General features: G+C 38.9%; 1 protein-coding gene across 1 annotated transcript in view; it reads right to left on the bottom strand.

Annotated features, from left to right (window-relative positions):
• The window catches only part of necab2 (N-terminal EF-hand calcium binding protein 2), a 192,703-nt gene that overhangs the window by 115,216 nt on the left and 55,175 nt on the right, over positions 1–22,312 (bottom strand). Inside the window, exons 3-5 of the mRNA XM_041794674.1 lie at positions 19,753–19,861; positions 13,611–13,636; positions 13,370–13,467 (exon numbers count right to left, since the gene is read on the bottom strand). Of these exons, the coding sequence (XP_041650608.1) occupies positions 13,370–13,467; positions 13,611–13,636; positions 19,753–19,861 (233 nt within the window). The remainder of the gene's footprint in view (positions 1–13,369; positions 13,468–13,610; positions 13,637–19,752; positions 19,862–22,312) is intronic.

The raw sequence follows: 22,312 nt of genomic DNA, 5'->3' as shown, positions 1-22,312 counted from the left end.
AACATTTATAACTTTTTCTTGATCATTTGGTAGAACGATACCTCAGTCCCTATCAATACACGGCAATAGATTGTGGTGCATTTTGAGAATCTGTGGTAAAATTTCAGGATCAACCCTTAATGACCTTAACTCGGTTGTACAAAGTTAGGACCCTCAAAAAAAGGCCCAGTTGATCCTTACTGATCACAGGCATCCTTTACTATCATCTGGTCGCAGATTCAGCGAGTATGCACGACAAAAAGGCTAAAAAAAACTTGTTTGTCTCCACTGCCATTGGCTTTTAAATGACAAGTTGTGTGCTTCTATTATTTTTTACTTTGAATCTTTATTGTTGTATTGCACACTTTCTCTTGTGCTTCTATTTATTGTGTTGTTTATGCTATACTTACAATTGGTCTGGATGTATGTAGGGCCGCAACGATTCATCAACATAATCGTTTGTGTCGACTATAAAAAATTGTTGACGCAGGAATTCAAGTGTTGACGCATCGTATTATTGTTTTTTATATTGGTAAAATCTAGTACCGGCCGGTAAGGACTCATCTGTACTTGCAGTTCACTACAGGAAGTGGTGGGGGCAGTATCGCTCCCACTGTTTACATTATTCACAGAAACTGAGAAGAAGAAGTTAAGCATGGTGGAAAGCACGGAGAACGCACCAAAAAGCCGACCCAGAGCTTCTAAAGTTTGAGAACATTTTACAGAAAACAAATTGGCGAAACAAGTCAACTGCAAACGGTGTCAAGTCAAACTCTCATACCATGGCAGCACTATGGCAACGCACAAACACCTGAAAACGTAAACACACTGTAGCTGCCGCGTCTTCAAATACCATGAGTGGGCAAGTTTGCAAGTTGCATGAATATCTTTTAGATCTTTTGCATTTAGTTACTGAGCCCTTTGTGCTTCAGGCACGAGGATTAATTCCAGTAGCCTACTTATAACGTTGGTGCCGTACGTTAATCAGTCGGAAAACCATCTTTGATATTTGTTAGGGTAACGTTTTTTCAGTAACACTATTTAGTGTGCAATTTACTTTAGTTATCAGTTCAATACTTTTATATTAGAGGAAAAACAAACCTTGATGATATTTGCTACACCATTAAGTTTTCACAGGTGTGCATGCATAAGAAGGCAAGGTAAAACGGGGATCCAAAATAGTATGCGAAATAGCCACGATTAGTCGACCAACCGTAAAAATAATTGCCAGATTAGTGGACATAAAAATAATCATTTGTTGCAGCCCTAGATGTATGTTTGACTGCTGGCTACAAAACAAATTGCAGTTCCCAGGGATAATAAAGTGAACCTTGAACCCTGAAGAAGATTGGATGCTGTTTTAGCTGAAAAGGGGGGTAACTCCATATTAAAGTACATGTGTTTGAATACAATGCCATTACTGTCCCCGTTGGTGTAATGGTCAGATGGCTGAATACTTTTGTCCACAGTGTTTATCACTCTGCCTTGGCAGAGTTAACATCACATCAGACAATGCTAGTCAGAACTGGTACCACTGATTTACAAAACAGACTCTCATTTCAACAGTTGCATTTGAGATTAAACTTTAAATATAAATTATTTAAAGTAGCTTTTCATCCAGAGTAGTAGGGTGAAGCAGAACTTTCTTTGGTTAATTGGCCACAGGATGGTTGCAGTATGTTTGGATGTTTTTTTTAATTCTTTATGGCTGCTGGCTGTATAATCATTGTATGAAAATAACATCACACTTGGGTTGAGATGTTGTCATGGAAATCAGCACAGATGAAAATGTGATGTTTCTGCACCTTCCTCTTCTCTCTCTCTCTCTCTCTGCTTCTCCCTCTTCTTTCTTCTGAACCTCATTTTTCTCTCTCTGCATTCCCTTCTTGCCTTCCACAACCTCAGCACAGTTTTGGCAAGCTTTTCAACACAAATCTGTTTTTATTCAAGGTTTCTGCCTCGTAAGCGGATTTTTTTTTCCCTTGCCACTGAAACTATGCTAAATGTTGCTGAGTGCTGAGCTCATTGTGGATGAATGTTGGGTCCTTCTTTATAAATTATATAACAGAGTAGTCAATGTATCAACAGAGTCTAGACCTAACCGGGCAAAGCTGATGGATTGGCCAGAGTCCATGTCTGTCATCAGACAGATCCATCTTGCAAAGCTCCAATCTGAAACATTTATGCTGCGAATTGAATCAGCACCATTTGAGGATAAGAGGGATGCAGCTATGTACCCTGTTAGTTGTACTGCTAACTAAAAAAACAACGGCTGTCGATGAGTTACAGTCAGACATGTCAGATTAGCTCACATGTAGCTATAGTGGCAGTTTTTATGAGAACTTGGGGGCATTTTAATTAACACAGGCTGCTGAGTTTGTTTTTCTCATTTATCTGTGGATATGATATTTAACAAAACAAAACTTTACATTATCTTTAAAAGGTCTACTGATTCTTAAACAAATTTACTGATTCATTTAAGTTTTGGGATCAATAAAATAATGTGATTAAATGTTTAATCAATAGCTCTGACAATAATAAATGTTCAATAATACAGGCCCACTCTACCTCTGAATTTATGAAATATTGTAGAGCACAGTCTTGATCTAAACTTCATGCAATCCTGATGAAAAAAGGAGGAATGCAACAAAAACTCCCACTGTCCCTCCTGACTGAGCCAGCTGAGATGTGTTACACAATGACTTTTGTTTTATCCCTTTATTCAGCACCAGCTTCACCTCCTGCAAGCCTTTTTCACCTCTCATTTTGCCTCACCCACTCCCCTCTTCTCCTTACTTTTCCTCTCCTCTCTCACCCATAACCCATTCTCCTCCATCGATCTTCCCATGCTCTTCCTCTCCACATCCTGCTTACTCGTTATTGTGTACAGACTGAATTGCCTCCCTCTACCCCTGATCTGCCTCACCTTAATCTTCATGAAGAAAGGAGGGGATGAAGAGGATGACGTGGGGGAGGCCGTGATGGCTTTGGGGTGGGAGGAGACAATAGAATGGAGATGAAAGAGGAGAAGATGAGAGAAAAGAGAGTGTGAGGAGGAAGAGGAGATGAGCAGGAGGAGGAGTCTGATGAGGAGCTGCTGAAAAGCTTGAGAAGGGTAACTCACCAGCTCAAAACAATTTCCTGGACAGATTTTGAAAAAAGACGGGCTTAACAGGATTCAGTCTGAGGGAAACCATGGTTTTGTGTCTGCCTGTGTCTCTGTGTACATACAGAGCTGTCACTGAGTCTGGAGCCTTATAGAAAACTTGAAATTAAAAACTGCTAATGAGTGAGGCTCATTAAACATACTTATACAGGACAGTGAGGACAAGAGATTTAATGAATGCTCCTCTCCCCTACACGCACACACACAATCATAAAAGTCCTCATGGGAGGAGCTGTAACTTACAGCATCTCCACCTGCTGGAGAGCCAATTAAAAATATTTTCTGGAATCATTTGTGACTATGATGGGAATAAAAGCGGGATAGAGATGAAACAACCATCATTTTGAAGCATTTCTGAACATTTCCTACAGCCCAGGGGATTGTGTTTGGATTTGTTTTCAAACCCCATCAAAATCCCAACATACAGAGGCATCTTCTGGGAATGTGAGAAGGATGACACAGTAGTTAAGAGGCAGACATACAAGGAAGGGGGAGGATTGTAAAAATCCTTTTAACAATCCAAACTGACAATCAGCCTTTCTTCACCTTAAAGTTTTCTCCGTTCAAATATTAATGAGTGGCTAAAAGAGAAACTATGTCTAAGTGTAAAACAAAAGACGTCCATAGACTGTCAATCTTTCCAAATTTTGATGACAACATGCATGGGTTCTGCTGAACAAAATACAAAAGTTTTGACAAAGTTAGCTTGACAGTCTGTTCATCCAACCATGCTCCATGAAGACTGACATCAAATCAAGTCCCTCCATGATGACTGTACTTTCAGTCAACATGGTGACAGCTGTTATTATCATCAATTGGTCCTTCTTGATTTGTACGGCACATTCCTTAACCAATGACACAAAGAGGATGGCTCTCCACTGTACACTTTGCCATAGGAATGCACTATATTGGATTTTTGCCAATATGCAGATGTTTAGAAATGTGTTTTAGCCAATACAGACATTGATACAGATATTAAAATGTGTATTTCTGACCTAAAGCTTGAGTCAAACAGACTTCAATCTGAAAGTGGGGGTATTATTTTTCAAGGCTTTACACCATCTCTCTGATACCCACATAGTAGCATTACATGGTTTACAGCTCAAAAAACTCCTCATGTTTCTCACACTGGCGTCCTGAAAAACCCTTATTTTAACCTCCGTCTGTAACGCTTTGTTTTCGCTGCTGTCTCTTTAACACCCCCTGCTCCACTGACCTGCTTTCCTCCGATTGGCCAATTTTCCAGAGGCTGGCCGGTGGCAGGACTCAATGTTTTGTGCCTGCCCCCCTCCAATATGGCTAATGTTGTTATGCTAGTAGTTGAAAACTTTGAATAAACCAGTCTGACTGAGTAAAATATGGCGAATTTTGATATACGTCCGTACGTGTTGGACCCGGAGTCTGATCCTGATAGTTTGGAGAGAGAGGAGGGAAGAAAACCAGCAGCAGTGAAGGATAGAGCAGGACGCATCTGTTTGGTAAGTGTTAAATCACTGTGCTGCTAAATGGCTAAATGACTAAAAGGTCTTGTGGGGGCGGTTTGTTCCACTTTGCCGGCAGCACGAATGAACCACAAACCAGTCAGGGGAGCCTACTGCGATGACCTCATCAGTTTGCTCCATCAAAATCTCGTCTCAGGAGAATCTCAGAGAGATTTTCAGCGAACCGTTTTCATCAGTTTACACGCTAATTCCAAGATTACTGCCGCACACATTTATCTTGCGGTTTTAAAATTTGCATATGTGGAGTATGGACACCCAACATTGTGACTCTATATTTATGTTTTAAAAATCAGAAAAGTATAGTACCCCCTCTTTAAGAATGAACACATAAAATTCACACTTTCAAGGAATGAGGACAAAGAAAGAAAAAGATTGATGTAGGTCTGTTGGTCCTGCCTAAAACTCTATTAGTCATAATTACAGCCAGTATTTACAGCTGATAAAGGCCAATATTGACCTGACATGCCAGATAGACTGTTTCATACATCCATTGCATGGATATATTTCACTTTTATCTGGGAAAGCTTCCTTAGAAAAAAATCTCAGAAGATGATTGAACAAGTATTCTGTCTGCCACATTCATTACAGCCAATCAGAGGGACAAGACAATGTGAGGTAACAGACCTGCACAGTTCCAGAACCAGCCTTTGCTTGACAGGCAAACACTGCCGTAGCTTCTGATCATTGGAGCTTGATGAGGATTAAACTCATGCCAAGGCCAGTGTCATTGTCCCGGGCATGTGCCTCTGATGACTTGGCACATTGTGATTAGCTGTGATGATGTATTGCATTTTTATTGGCTGGAGGCTCACACCATGGGACAATGAACCTGTTAGCTTTTCATAAAGCTAGCTTTAGTATCCTAATGTTATTCATACTTTGATGTTCTCTGTACCTCTGAATTACCAACTTCCAACCCTCTGTATGTTTGGAAGTGATGCTGAGGGTGTGAGAAACATCATTTTAAAATATTTTAATTATGTGACATTTACAATGTCTGCACATAAAAATACTTCTTTACTTACAAAAGAAGGATCTTTATGGAAGAAAACACCATTTACAGTGAAAAAAGTAATTAGACCCCCACTTTAAGTAAAAAAACAAAATATCTATTTAAAAATGAAGGATTAAAATATTAATCTATCAGCTCAGCCACATTATGATTTGTCCACATGGAGTTGCTGTAGTCAACATTGTTTTGGACATCATTGGGAGGTGCAGGATAAAGGCATAATTTCTACCTACATTGGTCTGGAGAAGAGCAAACAAATCTTTAGTCATCATGCAAGGCTCTTTATTTAATGGGGAAACGTGGTCCTGTTCTGATGAAACTGCTGTTATACCAAAGCTACATCCGAGCTAACTGCTATACTGGCAGCAGTCATTGCTATCAGCTTACAGTACAGCTAAACCCTGCTGGTCGCCTCGTTCTCCTTAAACAAAGCTGATTGACCAGACCTGTTTTCGGTTCGACACAAAAGATGTGGATTGGAGCTTTTCAAGATGGATTTGCCTGATGACAGACATGGAGTCTGGCCAATCCATCTACTTTGCAAAGTTATAGTCCAACATAACCAGCCAAAATACAGTAAAAATTTTTATATCTGCCAGTACCAAAGTCATGTCAATACATTTGTGCATTCCTACTTTATGTTATTCATAAGACCCAATAACAATTCACCAAATGAGCTCAGCACTGAGCAACACTTAGCAAAGATAGAGGTGCAATAAAAAACTTACTGTAATCGCAGTTAGGTATGTTTAAGATACATTTAAATTTTTCTATGATCAATCCATATTTACAGATGTAAACTCTAGCATAAAGCATACATGCATAAAAGAATATGTTCATGTGCTGGTAGTATACATGTATGATTGTTTTTTTTAACTGATATATTACAGGCATTATTAGCTTTTTTAAAGTTAGTTTGTACAGTTATAAAGATGTTTATGACATAGTACATAATACTCAGCATGATCCATGATGAAGAGGCAAGCCTGAGTATTGCTGCAAATTGGATCACAAGAAGCACACTTTATTATAAATGTAGACGTTGATGCTTTTTTAGCAAGACTGTAAATGATACTTAATGCATTAGCAATGTTGACATAATTAGTAAAATATCAAATAACAACATATCAGATAAAAAGCATATTAAACTGTTTGCTGCAATAATCTTAGCCTCTTAAACCAATTACATCTTTGAAATAAAATCTGTTTCCTCTGTAAATAAGCAGGATAATTAACGGAATATACACCTGGGCTGATCTGATGTGAGTTCAAAGGTGGTTCGAGTTTATTAATTACCACTAATTACTTTTGGATCAGCTCATTTGAAGAATCCCATGAGACCTAGTAACGACTGTTTCCACTAATTGATACATTGACAGCCAAAATAATGAATATTGCATGGAGTGAATGGAAATATCACATTTGCATGAATTATTAGTATGTTGCTCGTCCCTCTGGGAGCATGAAGGGAAGGATGATGAGTGATGGTGACATAGTCAAAGATTATTAGCAGTTCTCTAGTTTCTAGCAGTCTGTCTAGCTGAATGGAGTGAATGTGGATGTCATATTATGCATATGTGTATGTTCATAAGAAAAGAGATAAACTCACAATTCGTGCTGGGATTGCACTTCATGCAGCAATGTGCTTTATTCCAGGAACAGACACATTTTATTCAGCTTTTTTCAAACACGGGGAAAATTTGGAACGGTTCGCTGCTACATGGAGTCAATACCACTTGGATTTGAATTTCATCTGAATATTCTACAGACCCATTTTGCTCTCGCTGCAAACCCCCTTTCCAGGCTTTTATACCGAGGCAAAAACAAAACATTTCTGTGGAGAACTGCAGGTTACTGTAGACTAAAGTCTGCCTTTCCCTTCAACCCAATCTCTGTCTCTCTGTCTATATTTATTGAGGTGGATGGAGAGATAATCAATTCTCAGTGGGCTCTAAAAGGCCATGCCTGCTCAGGCTAATATCACACTTTGTCTTTTAGCTCCACCCACTCTGCCTCCTCACATCTGCCTCAGTCTTTTCTCCCTGTGAAAAATAAAAACAGCCCTCAGCATTGATCCTACTGTTTTCTAATGTAGAACATATTGATTGCTTTGTCTTATTATGTGTTGAAGTCTACTTTATGGGGATTTCTTGAAACATTAAAGAAATGAAGAGGAAAGAAAGAGACACTGGGAGATAAAGTGGAGGTGGAATAGCGAGGATTGAGCATCACTGCTGCTCCTCTTTGGAGTAAATGCTAAATTAAAAAAAGCTATTATTGGCAGCATTGTGACATATTTGATCATTTCTACATGTTGATAAGCACTCAAATAGTCCTAGCTAACTTGAGCTAATAAGCTCCAAACTTTACTATCTGAGTTCTGCTGGTGCTGCCCAAATGAAATGAAAAGTTATTTCAAGGAAAGTGTTAAAGTTTGACAGCTGCAGCTGAGATTGAAAATAATTCCTCTGGGGTGCTACAAGCAACTCCTACCATCACAACCAAAAATTTATGATTTTTATTGTATGTTTTTCTTTGAACTCACACACAAACTAAAGAATTTGAGCAGCATCTCGGTGTCCCACCATTTCTCTGGATTACTGCATACTACAAAATAAATACAAATGATTTTAGGTGCTGTTGAAGGCTGGTTTACCTGAAGAACTGCGAGACCATTTGTCTGCCTGTCAGCCATAATCAACTTTACACAGTGCCTAAGTGGAATAACCATGTGTGCAACTGATGCAGCTGCTGCAACCCAATATATGATCTTAGATTCCCACAGACAGATAGTATGTGGCTATAATGTTTGTAGAGAAGCAAGTGAATGATTAAAGTTTAAGGAGGACCTCTGAGGAGGACAAAGGTACCCAGTTAACAAACCATTTTTAATGCTTTACGATGATAATGTCTGGTGTCTTGGTGTCCTCTCCCCTTAGTCTTCTTCAGTCGTGAGGACAGCCTGATCTAGGCAGATTCACACATGTGCAATATCCCTTCCATTTCTTGATGATGGATTTAACAGGGGATGTTCACTGCCTTGATTTTTTTGTATCCATCTCCTGACTTGTACTTAAATAACCTCAAAAACATTTTCTCTGAGTTGCTTGGGGTGTTCTTTTGTCTTCATGGTGTCATGGTAGCCATGAATACCGATTAACCTGTGAGTGGATCTTCCTTACACAGGTGTCTTTATGCTACAATCACTTGAGACACATTCACTGCACTCAGATGATCCCCATTACACAAGCTGTGAGACTACTAGCACCAATTGATCTCTGCTGAATTAGGTTTTTCACTTTACTGGAGGTGTATATTTATGCAGTCATTTATTTTAGAAATCTGTTTTCCTTGATATTAAAGAGTTTTGGTTGCAATTTATTTTCTCAAAGAAAAAAAGAAAAAACTATATATTGACCATGGTTGTTTTTAAAGGGGTAATATATCAAAGTGGGTGAACATTTTTTAAGGGCTCTGTACATCTATGTTGACAAATTCACACAAAATGGTCCTTCCCTTTGCTTTTGCAAGAACTAATCTTTATAATCCCACTCTGTCTCATATGTCTCATGTTTAGGTTTATGCATCAGTGGGTGGATCACGGGAAAGATAACGTTTGGGAGAAATTAAAACTACCTTCATGTTTAGTTTCATATGGCACACAAACAGCATCTGCCGTTAAAGCTGACAATTCCTCCCCTCTGCCAACTATGGTTGTTATAAAACTCCAAAAAAGACAGCTTTGAAGCAAAGTGATGTTTTATGTCTTCTGAGAAATTGTTGAAGCCGTGCAATATGCCAAAGTCTTTGGACTAAACTGAGGTTTGCATATTTTAAAGGGTTCCTTCTTAAAACCAAAACAGAACTTCCATTTTCTCACATACCTCATGCACACAGCAAACACACTTATGTATCTTATTTTACATTTATGAGATTGCCTGTTCATACAGACTGTTTAAATATGCAGCTGCAGATTTTCAGCCTCACTTTAAAAGAACTGCAGAGCTAGTTCCCCACAATAATGAATAGGGTCATAAAACAGAGGTAAACTTAAAAAAGATGAGACCAGAAAACAAAGATGGAGATACAACAAAAACTCCAAAGATAAGAGTTTGCTTAATAGCTGGCAGATGCTGCACTGTAAAGAAATCCAAGCCTCCAGTATTTGTGTCTCTTTACGGGAATATCTACTGTGGCAAAGATATCTGAAACACACACTCACGCACAAGTGATCAATATTTGACTCATCAGCGGTTATGCTTCAGTTTGGCTATTTGACTCTTTGAGCTACTCCATCCCCTGCAAAGCACTGCTGGAACTCTTCCACATCGCCCGCAGCAGATGATATAATGATATAACAGCCCTGAAGAAAGGAGGAGAAGAAGAGTGTGTGTGCATTTGTGTGTGTAGAGAAAAAAATCATGAATGAGAGGGAGAAGGCACAAGAGATACGGCAGGAGAACAAGAGAGACACTCAACTGATTGATTAAACAATAGCTGCTCATTATAGAGAAACTAGCCGCAGGTTGTGTGTCAGTAGAGGGCAAGAGTGGAGTTTGTGTGTTACAAGTGTGTGTGTTTGAGATTTAAGTAGCCTGCAGCAGAAAGAAAGATAAAGAAAGAGCTGGAGATACAGAGACACACAGCAGTGCTCTTACATGAACATGGGTACAGGAGTGTGGTTCTGGACCAGCAGCTATATATAGCACATGAGAAAAACTGGGATAACACATTAGATTCTTCCAGATGACTGCTGTGCACACATAGACACACACATACACGCACAAGCAAAAACACTCATAATCTGACCCAGCACTGTGGAGCACACAAACCTGCTCAGGTACACAAACACCTTTCAGCCCCACAAACACAACACACTTCACTGTACCTGAACTAAAGCAAAAGACTCACTGTGCATTCAAGTGTCAGTTCAAAGGGTCAAATATGGAAACCTTGGTTCCACAGCAGAAAAAGACATTTTGGTGACCAAACAAAACAAAACAAAACAAAACAAACAAACAAACAAACAAACAAACAAACAAACAAAAAAACGAAAGACAAACAAAAAAGGGAGCATTCACTTGTCACTCATCACTCTTCATTGATTTTTTAGGCGGCAGTCTTATTGTGAGATGCAAGTATTCCTGCAATTACTGTTTCATAGGGTCAGTGGAAATGGGATTTAGGTGGGGCTGCAACAACAAACAACTACATTGATAATAATAATAATCAAAGGTGTTGCTCACGAATTATTGATTTATGTTGCATGATTATTGCACCTTTTGCCACAAGGTGTTGACGTCACACTCAGCCAGGGCTAAGAAATGATGATAATAGTTCTATAATTAATGGAAATTATGAAGAGAAATGCTTATCAACGGCTGAGACGTGATGTAAGCAGTCTCAAAATAGATCCTTGCAGGAAAAGCTCAGATGGAAGTGTTGTTTCAGTTACAAGATGTGGCTGGATAAAAATGTTAGTAGTAGACTGTCGGACATTTAAATCCGTGACATTTCCCCCACTGTGTGTTTTGTATAACTGTCACAATTCAAGTATAGGAGAAAAGAGAGACATAGGTGTATTGCAGGCATATAACAAGAGGAGTATGTGTTTGTTTGTCTGTGTGCATTTGTGTCAGTGAATGAGTAATGAGCTTACAATAGCTTGGCCAAGCATTGTGAGACAAAGGTCTGTAGGGTATCATAACAGCATTAACCTTTGATGACTAAGGCCTTGCTTCATAAAGATGTTGAAGAAAGCTGCTTGACTGGTTGAATCTGTTGCTCCAGTGATAAAATATCTTCCACATGAAGGAGTAAAAATATAAGTGTATTAAGACAGTAACCATCTATCAGTGAAAGTCCTTCATCTAAAACAAATTAGCAGACTTATTATCATCAGTATGATCCTTACAGTTTTATGTATGAGTGAGAATTGAGGTCTTTTACAAGTACATATTTATACATTTTTTTTTTGGGGGGGGGTGTTATTCTGTGGCCTATCAAAGCCACTGGCCAAGAGTCAAGACCAACTACCATCTCCTTACCCAAATTTTTGAAAATTTGCAATCATGACCACAGATTTTTCGATCAATAATGGGTAGTTTTGACTTGAGATGGAACAAAAGTTGGGGTTACAAAAAGAGATGTAGGCATGCTCTGCAAAATAAAAGCACATTACTGAGTTTTTGACACCTTTTTTTTTTTCCTGGCACACATCCACGACCCACTTACAGTGGCTTTGTGTCCCCCTTTTAGGATCAGATCCAGAATAAACATCTGGAAAGAAAAACTGAAATGTAAATCTCTTGTCATATCATCTTTTGATGCCAAACCCAAATGTTTTCAGTCTACAGCAAAAATAAGAGAATTGACCTCACTGTTTCAATACTAAATGCAGAGAAAAAATTGCTTTATGAACCAATTTTTTATGTTCTCAAAATTAGGGCTGCAACTAATAATTATTATAATAATTGTTAAATCAATTTAAAAAAAATACTAATCAAAGAATCAGATCTATTTTTCCCATTGTTTAATTTAAAAAAACACAGATATCTCTGCTGTTGAGATTCTTAATTTATTCGTTTAAAAACAAGTGAAAAACTAAATTTTGACGAGCTTTGCTTTATCAAAGTTCTTTCCTTTAATACCTTGGTTCTCAACTGGTGGATTGGGACCCAAAACTGTGTCGCAAAGCCATTTTAAGTGAGTCATGGACGTGTGCCTGGAAGAAAAAAACGTGGCAAAAAGTCAGTAATGTGCTTATATTTTCTGGAACATCTCTTTTTTTCAACACAACTTTTCTTCCATCTAAAGTACAAACTACCCCATTGAAGGGGAGTGTATACATCCAGCAGCAGTACTGCTATTTATTTGGAATTGTGTGTCCGAACTCTGGGGAATGTATGACATGCACTTGTCAAATACAGCAGCTTCATCCATGGCCCAGTGCTTCTACTAATGCCCCCTGTGTCATCCCCAAGCATCAGAAACCAACACAGTGCTCAGCAACACAGAGACAAACAAGATATCCTCAGTGTGGTTAGTGTATGCAACTAGATTTTAAGAAGCATTATATTGACCATTCAGCAACAATACTGGGTGTCAAGTGAAACAGCTCTTATACGTTACATTTAAGTACATAGAGAGTAAACTTATGGCAGAGGATGAGGTTGATAGATGGGTAACAACACAAGACTTTTGGCTTAGACAACGAATCAAGTCTCATCTTTTTGAACATGTTGCATTATTGTTTAAACCTTATCTATGATGTTTTCCCTAACCAGGTTCACTAAACCACACAGGTCATTTAATGTTAACTTCCTGTGAGACAGACAGAAAATAGATGCAAGTTCTGCATGGCATATAATCAACACTACCTGGGGCAGCCTTTGGAGATGAAGGAGGACCTTGTGCATCTGAATGAGACATTATAGAGCAACACCAAAGCACTGGAATCTCAGGAAATGGTAAGAGGACAAGTTGAGATAAGATAATGTGGGTACTTTTTAAAGTTTTAATATGAATCATGAAGCCTGACTTTTCAAAGTTCAGCTGTCAAGTTAGCACTGATTGAGGAAGTTACCAAAGTCAGTTTACCCCAAACATTTTGCATCAATGTATTTGAAATGATGAGTGCAACATCTCTGTTATGTACACCTTAACACTCTCACACACTCTCTCTTTCATACACACCCAAACTGACTTTACCTTTTTGGTGAAGTCCATGGCTTTGAGGATGGAAAGGTTGAGTGTCTCCAGTGAAGCCAGCACTCCCTCATAGTCTCCCATGTGCTTAGCAAAGTAGTCTACACAGAGACATATGGGGTAAATGAAAATGAGCAGATTTTATGATTTTAAAAACCCAGAATATTTTTTTTATTTAGGCCAGCATATACTTTATTAATATAAGCTTTTGTCTTTTTGTGGGCATGTGCTGCAGTCTACTTACCGCAGAGTTCCTTTGTATCAACATTACTATCACAGCGTAGCAGAGAGCAGTCGGGGGAGAGAAAGGGAGGGAAGGAGGGAAAGGTAAGGAGGAAGGAAGGAAAAGGATGGAGGAGAACAGGATCAAAATCTGAGGGAAGACTTTTTGCATGCAGTTTGTCTCTCTCCCACACAAACACACACACACACACATACATGCCATAAAGTTTGGTAGAAAAGGATCGATCCAACAAGACCCTCTGACAGGAATCTGAATCAATCCACTTTCTATCATTCATGCTCAGTTCGCTGTGTAGGGACTCATTTGGCAGCGAATTCCTCACTGCCGTAAAGAACTCTATCTTGGTTGACTGAGCAGGAGAAAAAAGGGGAACAAGAAAAAAGAGGCAGGGTGTGTGAGGTAAAGAATGGAGAATGATGGAGACGATATAGAGGCAGAAGGATGGAAGGAGGACCTGTTTCTTCACATTCTGTTCATCCTGACCACATAAACAAATGTTCAAAAGTGCAGCACAAAAAGTATAAAAAACAGACACTCCTTCAATGCAATTTGGATAAAATACATTTTCAAAGCTGATTTGATAATGGTCATCTGTGTTTTGTTAAGCAGCCGTTTTATGCATCTGTTCTGCCAGAATGAATCCCAATCTAAAGCTGTGACACATGGAATTCAAACCTGCACACTAAAAGACTTTGGTTTTAAACAACATTAAATGTATTTCTAATCTTTACTGAGGATATGTGCATTTTAAATTGCACAGAAGCTGATAGCTGGCATAAACACTGATGCAACTGCTGAGGCATGGAAAGGCCTGGACCAGGCTAAGAGTTGTAGTGGACTTGGATGGTAAATTTACCTATGACAAATTCTCTGACAAAGTAGTGCTATATTCAACACAGAATCATGTCATGCAGAAGGGCATGGATCATTTGGGCCTACGGTGAGAGCACCATCTCACTTCCCCGAAGCCAAGAGTGCTTGCTCGGGGTGTCCTAGCCAATCAGCAGCAGCAGTGTGGGAAGAGCCATCGATGAGAGCACTGAACAATCCGCAGTCGACAATTTTGACTTTCTTCAGGACCACTCCAAAGAAACTATGATGGTTGGATTTACTGTTTTAGCAGAGGTTACAGTTGAGATCATCAGTTTATGGGGACTGATATGACACAAATGACGGTAAGTCTCAATTTTCATTTGAAATGCAGATCTTAATGTGGTGTGTAATTAACAGAGCACTAGTTCATTATTTGTTTGGATGACTCATTAGTGTTTTCAGTGGAAGATGTTGTCTGTCTGTCATAAGCTGCTAAGTTATGATGGAAGCTAATGTGCTAATGAGCTAACTTAGGCTAACAGAACTGATGTGATGCTGCTGTTTATGTGTTAAACATAAACGTATATTGTGCAACTGACTGCATGTGTGTAAAGGCCGGCTCAGACTACACAATTTTTTTGGTCGTTCATGATGGCACCATGCCAGACTATGTGACTAAAAACGTGTCCTGTCTTGGCCGACAGCCTGGCCACACTACAAGAGTGGTCCGGACTGCTCAGCGTCTGCTGATGTCACCACCATCTCCGTGACTGAGTACGAGTTCACAGGTTGTCGGGGAGGTGGGTCAAAGAGTGTCAATCACTCTACAACAGAAGCGCTCTGTGTGGTCTTTTGCTCAAAAAAGGACAATAAGAAGCAATTATGGATTAGATTATGGATAATACGTATGGATGTATCAAAAGGAGGACAATATGGACTGGCTCTCCTTCAGATAGACCTTAAGGTATGCATGTGATAACATAAATAAACTAAAATAAAATGTACACATTAGTTTTAGGGAATAAAAGGTGGTAAATCTTGTAAGTGATGATGCAAAGACAATAAGCAAATGTTCTCCTGTTGTTAAAAGTCAGGATTCACGTAGTTGACATCAGGTCAGGGTTTCAAACTAGACGACGATGTACAAAAAATTCTGACATGCTAGTGTTGTTGAATCGTGGTCGTGAGGAATTGTAAGAAGTCCTGGACGTGTCGTTAATTATGTCACACTACAAGACCGTTTGATTCTTAAAATCGGGCCCAAGTTTAGACCATGAGCTGTGACATCGCAGTCGGGCTTAAATCTGGCTGAATTCATGTAGTCTGAGCCGGCCTTTAGGAAAAGCTCACAATTTTCATTTCTGCAGTCATTTCCAAGGTCTGCTCATGTGTAATGTGTAAATACGCAGGCTGTAACAACTAGGGAACAATTACTCTGGTTTTATGTTGCCTTGGTTTCTACTGTCTTGTGTCAGATTCGGAAAGAAACATGACCCAAGTTCCATTTTAGCACAGACGTGAAACTGTATCAGTGTTTCTGTTTTTATATGTTTTATTGCTGTTAAATGCAGGTTATTGGTCACATATGGCTATCTAAAGCAATTGTCCAGTAGCTGTTAAAGATGGCCAGAAATCTTTAGGACCGATGGTCGTATGGACATAAAAAAAAAGTTTGGTGGAGTTTGAGGGATACGTTTTTTTAAAAGCAGGTTGGTGGCATTATGAGAGATAAAGGATCTGTTGTTTTTGATTATCCAGGGACTGATTTGTCTCCATGGAGCCTCAGCCACCACCTATCTTCCATCTCATGCACATCTTACTTTATCTAACTCATCTAACTTTCTACCAAGGCTGCGTAATGGTTTGCGTGTAAAGTAATACATTGTAAGTTTTGTCTGTAATCCTACATCTTTTGTACAGAGCACTGTTGTGTGGGCTTTTTTAAGTACTGAAAAACAGAGGTATACAACGCCTACTACCACTTCACCTCTTGCCTCAGAATGTGTTTTTCTTTGGAGCAAAAACAAGCTTTTATGGCAAAAATGGGACAAACAATCTCTCCCAGGTACAAAAGGCTACAGTATCTTGGAACAAGTACTTTTATTTCTTGTACTTGTCCATTTCGCTGAAGAGTCATAGCTGAGAGAGCGTTAACTTATTGACGGGAACTCTGAAAATTGAGTTTAAGAGCTGTTATGGTACTTTGCTTCTAATTTTGTAGATGTTGGAGGCTGTATAGTTTTAAGAACTAACTTTAAGCTATGCAAAACTTTGAAGTATGTTTTTTTTTTGTTTTTCACTTATGTCATTGGGTTGTAAAAAAGGCCATACGCAGTGACAGACTTAGAAATTTTTGGGCCCAAGGCCAATGTATGGGGACCCTCCACACCCATGGTTCCCCCTTTTTAAATTCTTATTCATAAAAAAGGGAGCTACTTGTAACTTCTCCTTAAATTAGTCGTCACACAGCAATGATGAAAGGATATTTTGGACTGTATTAAAAAAAAATGTAAATAGTTTAATAAATTCACTCACTATTTTGTTTTCAAATATTATTCAGTTATGGCTGTGATATTTTAGCTTAGAAACTTAATGGAGCCATTTAAATATACCTGATCATATTCAAGATAAAACAACTGATGCAACCCGAACCAGAAATGACTGTTTATCAATGTTATTGTCTAGAAATATCCAGGCAGTTTTCAAGATGTATATTTGGAAATTGAATTGACACCTGGTTACTAATTAATATTAGAGCTATCTGAATGCTAAATTTGCATGTTAATTTCAATAATAAATAACTGTTCAACTCAAAAAATATTTGTTTCATTCAAGATTTTTTTTCTATTTGTTCATGTCTCACCAACTAAAAAAACAAAAACAGTGGCCAACATTTCTCAACCAAAACAGGCCACAGGATCACGTAGGTGCAGTCGTTTTGTTCCTTGGAGTCTAAGAGACACATAGAGGGGGCACTATCTTAAATATACCACCCCTGTCAGACATGACGAACTGAAAAACAAACGCAAAATATGTTACACTGGAGATAAGCAGTGTTTCTGGGACAAATGAGGTTTTGTTTGATGGACCTTTATCTTCATCTGGGTACCAGGATTGATTTTTGGACTCCAATATGACAGCAAAGGCAATTAGCACACTTTTCCTGTTTTTTCCTCACTCTTAAGGAGTAGTTCTTGTTGCTGTGTATCTGTAAGCAGTTACTGCTGGACTTCATGAGAATCTTGAGATTCTCCCCTTTTGAACTTTTTTTAATAAAATCACCAAATTGACCTGATAATTCACACTTTTAATGAGTGGTTAACCACTTAAAATTCCAAATGTACCAGCTGGTGCAGGAGAAAGGGTTAATTATGTCTTCATGGGGCCCCTAGTTGTGCTGGGCCCCAGGTGCTTTCCTACCTTTGTCTAATCCAGAGTCTGCCTCTGGTAATTATTGTCAAGATCCTGAAATATCAAAAACTAATACAAAAACTAAACATTATAAGATGTGTAACGCTGTCTAGCTAGGGCCAACATGTCCACAGGTGAACTATGCAGCTGCCTAGAGCGGCACTCCAGCAGGGGTGGCAAAAATAAGTATCAGAAAGTATACAGAGTAACCAACCAATTGTAATTTGCCAGATTGGTGTAGTAAACACCCGATAAGCACAATGAATAGCTGAGTCATGTGTCACTCAATCCGCACCCATCAATCAATCATTCATCCTAGCCCCTCACCTCCTGCCCCTAACCTTTACGAGCCAGAGAGAATGAGGAAAAAAACACGCCATAAAGAGCTGATTTCATGTGCTTCTCCAGTTTGTCTATAGCTGCAAACTGAGGGGTGGCAAAAGTTTCTCTTCCCTAGAGCGGCACATTTGCATGCACTGGGCCTGTCTCCAGCACCATTTCATTGCAGCAGGAAAAATGTAATTTAAACAGAAAGAAAGGGACACCAAAGTAATTTGAAACCAGAGGACTGAAGATGGGGATAGGTAAAAGATTGAGAGAGGATGAAAAGAGGAAAAAAGTAACAGAGTGACAAGATGTAAAGAAAAGCCAGGCTGGAAAAATGAGATAACAATCTCAAAAACAGTCTAAAAGGAAAGAAAGCTAGAAATGGGTGGAAACAGAAGACTGACAGAGACAGATCTGACAAATGACTGAAAGCAGGCGAGTGCTCAGTCTCTGCCTGCTCCCTTTATCCCTGCCATTTATCAACTTCCTGCTTCAACAGGAAACGCTTACACCGTCATTTCTACTTTGACTTGGACCAATCAATATCCTTATCGGCTGTCACATGATAATGCTCAGACCTGGCATGCATCTGCCAAGTCTACTTAGCTCTAATGAGTAGAACTTTTCTGACTGCACACACCTCAGTGAAGAGATTTATAAAGTGCAACCATCTGCGAGAGGCAAGTTGGCTGATAAAAAAATAAATTGCATGGTCCAAATACTGCACTGATTTTAAAAAAAAGAAAAAAAAAAAAAAGAAAAGAAAATCTCCACTTATGGTTGAGCATGCTGGGAGATTTATACATCAAACCTCATTGGATTCTACATCAACGATAAAGGTCAGCTTTTGTTCTGCTTGGTTTCATTTTATTTCAAGGCCCTGCAGGTTTCTGAAGTGTGTAAATTAACAAGGCTGGCCTTTTGATAACTTTCATCCCACTGTGTCAGCACACTTCTACTGATTGCAGGCTGGATGAGCTGATTGGCTGATAATAGAGGGTCAATACACTGATTTCAAAGGCGCGAATAAAAACTGAGTATCCCAGAGAGCAGTGGATTAAGAAAGGGTTAATACCCCGCAGAGTCATAATGACTAAGGATAAAATAGATCAGAAAAGAGAGGAGAAAAAAGCTGAAAGGTTTAAAAACAGGTAATGTTAAGTTTGCTCAGTTGTCAATCTTTATCCCTTTTATATTGTCATTATATATTGAAAATGTCACTTTATATAAAAGGGTTCAGTACAAAGGTCCTCCATAAAAAGAGCTGTCAGAAGTAGATGTGACATTTTCTGGCAGCAGGATGAATTACATATACTTTACCAAGCGAGCCTCAATACACAAAAACACACACATACACACACACCAACATACAAACCAGTGTGATACAGAAGGTGTGCAGCAGGAAAAAAGGTCTAGGCATCTGTCCTCTTTTCATAACTGACAATAACACCGATTGCCAACAACAACCAGAACAAACAGGCTCATAACTTGGAGTTTCAGTGGTATATATAGATTTATTTCATGCAGCTACATGGTGATGCTTCATGCTAAATGCAAACACAATCACATATTCACGGTTACAATCACTGACCTGGTGTTATCAGAGTCGATGGTATGAAAGAGCTTCTCCAGCTCCTCCTCATTCAGTGTGCCATCAGAGAAGAAAGCCTGGAACTCATCCAGAGACAGCTTACCATCATCTGAAGGAAGCAAAAAACACACATTATTGAGATATTGTTGGCACTGAGAAGCAACAGCACACAGATACAATAAAAATTCTTGCCTGTTTCTTGCCAGAAAACTCGAAAGTGGTTTGAACCTGTTTTTGGTCCAAGTATTGTGACTAAAGTCTCTGCACCATGAGGTAAATCTGAAATGTTTCTGTTTTAATTCCTTCAATATAAACACAAAAAGGAAGTGCAGCTGTTAATCTGAATAATGCCATCCTGTCTCACAGAAGAAATAATGAGACCCACACTAATGAAATGAAAATTTTCACTGATCCGCTGAGTGTAGCTAATGTGTTATAAAATATGACCTAAATTATTGAAGCATTTCAGAACAATGAGTTTTTGCCTGATTATGACAGCAGGGTTTCTAGAAAGAAAATAAGACTGAGCTCTTAATCCCATCGCATGAATACTCTTATGTGTAATTAAAGTTTGTCATGCACCACATTAAAAAGACCCAATTTAAACTTTCTTTTCCAATATATAATAAACACTATTCCAGCTCTAAGCAAAGACTGCGATTTATCTCATTACTGTTCCATGAACAGCTGTTAAAACATACTGAGTTTATTTTTTAAATATACATCTGGTTAGAAGGCATCTGTCCACAATATCAGTAAAGATGAAAGTAACCCAGCAACTGTTGGAGGGCAATGACATTTTAACTATCTAGGTTATCTGTGACTTTTCTTATAATGCAATCATTTTGTCTTTTCAGTAAGTCAAATGATGAGCTGCACAACAAATCACAATATCAACATCACAATATAACAACATAAGCATTCCAATTACCATCTGGCAAAAGTCTAAATTTATTGTAATAAATACCAAATGTTCGGGGACACTTTCTAGTAAACACACACACACTTAAGTCATCTTCTTCACAGCACTGCTAATGAATTCTTATGTCAGCTATAAATCCAAGTCAATTCATAAGTAAATCATCATCAAAGCATTAGCAACCCTTATCTGTCCCCTAACCATAGCCCTTAAATAAAGCTTTGATAATGCTGTAATAAACCCAGATTTAAGTGTTAACTTCTACAAAGTAATGAAGCAAAACCATTAGTTAAGTATTTTACTTATGCTGTAGTTAAACATCAATATTAAATTTGCTATTATGTTTATAACACAATAAGCCAATAACGCTTTATCCATCAGTTTTATACACAGCTTACCCCTTTCAGGGTCACAGGAGCTGGAGCCCAGCTGTCATAAGCTGAGAGGCAGGCTACATTCTGAGCTGGGGCCCACTCAATCACAGGGCTGACATAAAAAACAACCAGGCACGCTCACACTCACAGCTACGGGCAATTTAGAGTCACCAGCTAGCCTAACGAGCATGCCTTTGGCCTGCGGGAGGAACCAGAGTACCCAAAGAGAATCCCTGTGTGCACTGGGAGAACATGCAAACACCACACAGACCAGGATTTGAACCAGGAACCCTATTGCTGTGTCCTCCTGTGCTGCCAAAATGTTCTTTATTCAAGCAAGCAGTGTTTTCCTACCCACCATGTGTATATGGAATCTATGGGAATCTGTTCTTATTTAGGGGCAAAAATACTTTCTGAATTAACAGTATTTCATATTCAAAAGCAACATGTTGAGATCGAAGTCTCTACAAGGGTGACCTGGCCAGTGGGTCTGCAGCACACTTCATAATAAATTATTGAAAGAAGAAATGTAAAATAATTGATATTGCATTGAATGTTTTCATTTTCCAATTTTCTTCAGCTGTAATCCAACGCTTTGATTCATGACCATCTCCATACCTGCAAATACAGTGGTATTTCATCCAGCCTCAGCATGTTAGTTTGCCTGTAGTGCAATCAGCATGTCAGTTTGCTAGAGAACTAAACCAAGATGGTTAACCTGGAGAGCATAACATATGTTGTTCAGTGTGTGAATAATTCACATGTGGTCATGTTAGTGACATAAGCATCAACCTCAAGGCACTGCTGCAGCTTTCAAGTATAGAAGTGCCTTAAGGCCTCTGCTCTGACTGTAGACCACTCCACTTGTACAAAGAACTACGCTCTTAAAGCATACAACTCAATCTTGATCAGATTTGTGTGTTTAAAGGTGATTTAATTTCTTCTCTCTCCTTAGCTGAAGTTTTCAGAAGGATTACAATTCTTTCTGATGTTTATTATCCGTAAGCTTTGCAGTGGAGTATTCCCACCCTCACAAACACACAAACACACATGCACAGTGTGGTTCCAGCCTTCAGTGCTTTCTCCTGCTGCTGTGAAATCAATCCGGCATGCGCTTTAGTCTGCTACAAACCTTTAGCTGTATCCCTGCTGTCTGCTTGTCTCTGCACTTTGGTAAACACAATACAGATTAGACTGTATTTCAAAACCCTCGAGGTGTTGTGGGAAGCATTGCAAATAATGCCAAAAAGCAAAGCTAGGTGCCCTA

This window comes from Cheilinus undulatus, linkage group 9 (genome assembly GCF_018320785.1).
Source record: "Cheilinus undulatus linkage group 9, ASM1832078v1, whole genome shotgun sequence".
Lineage (NCBI taxonomy): Eukaryota > Metazoa > Chordata > Actinopteri > Labriformes > Labridae > Cheilinus > Cheilinus undulatus.
Note: the sequence above shows the minus strand (reverse complement) of the source record. Positions and strands in the feature narration are given on the sequence as shown.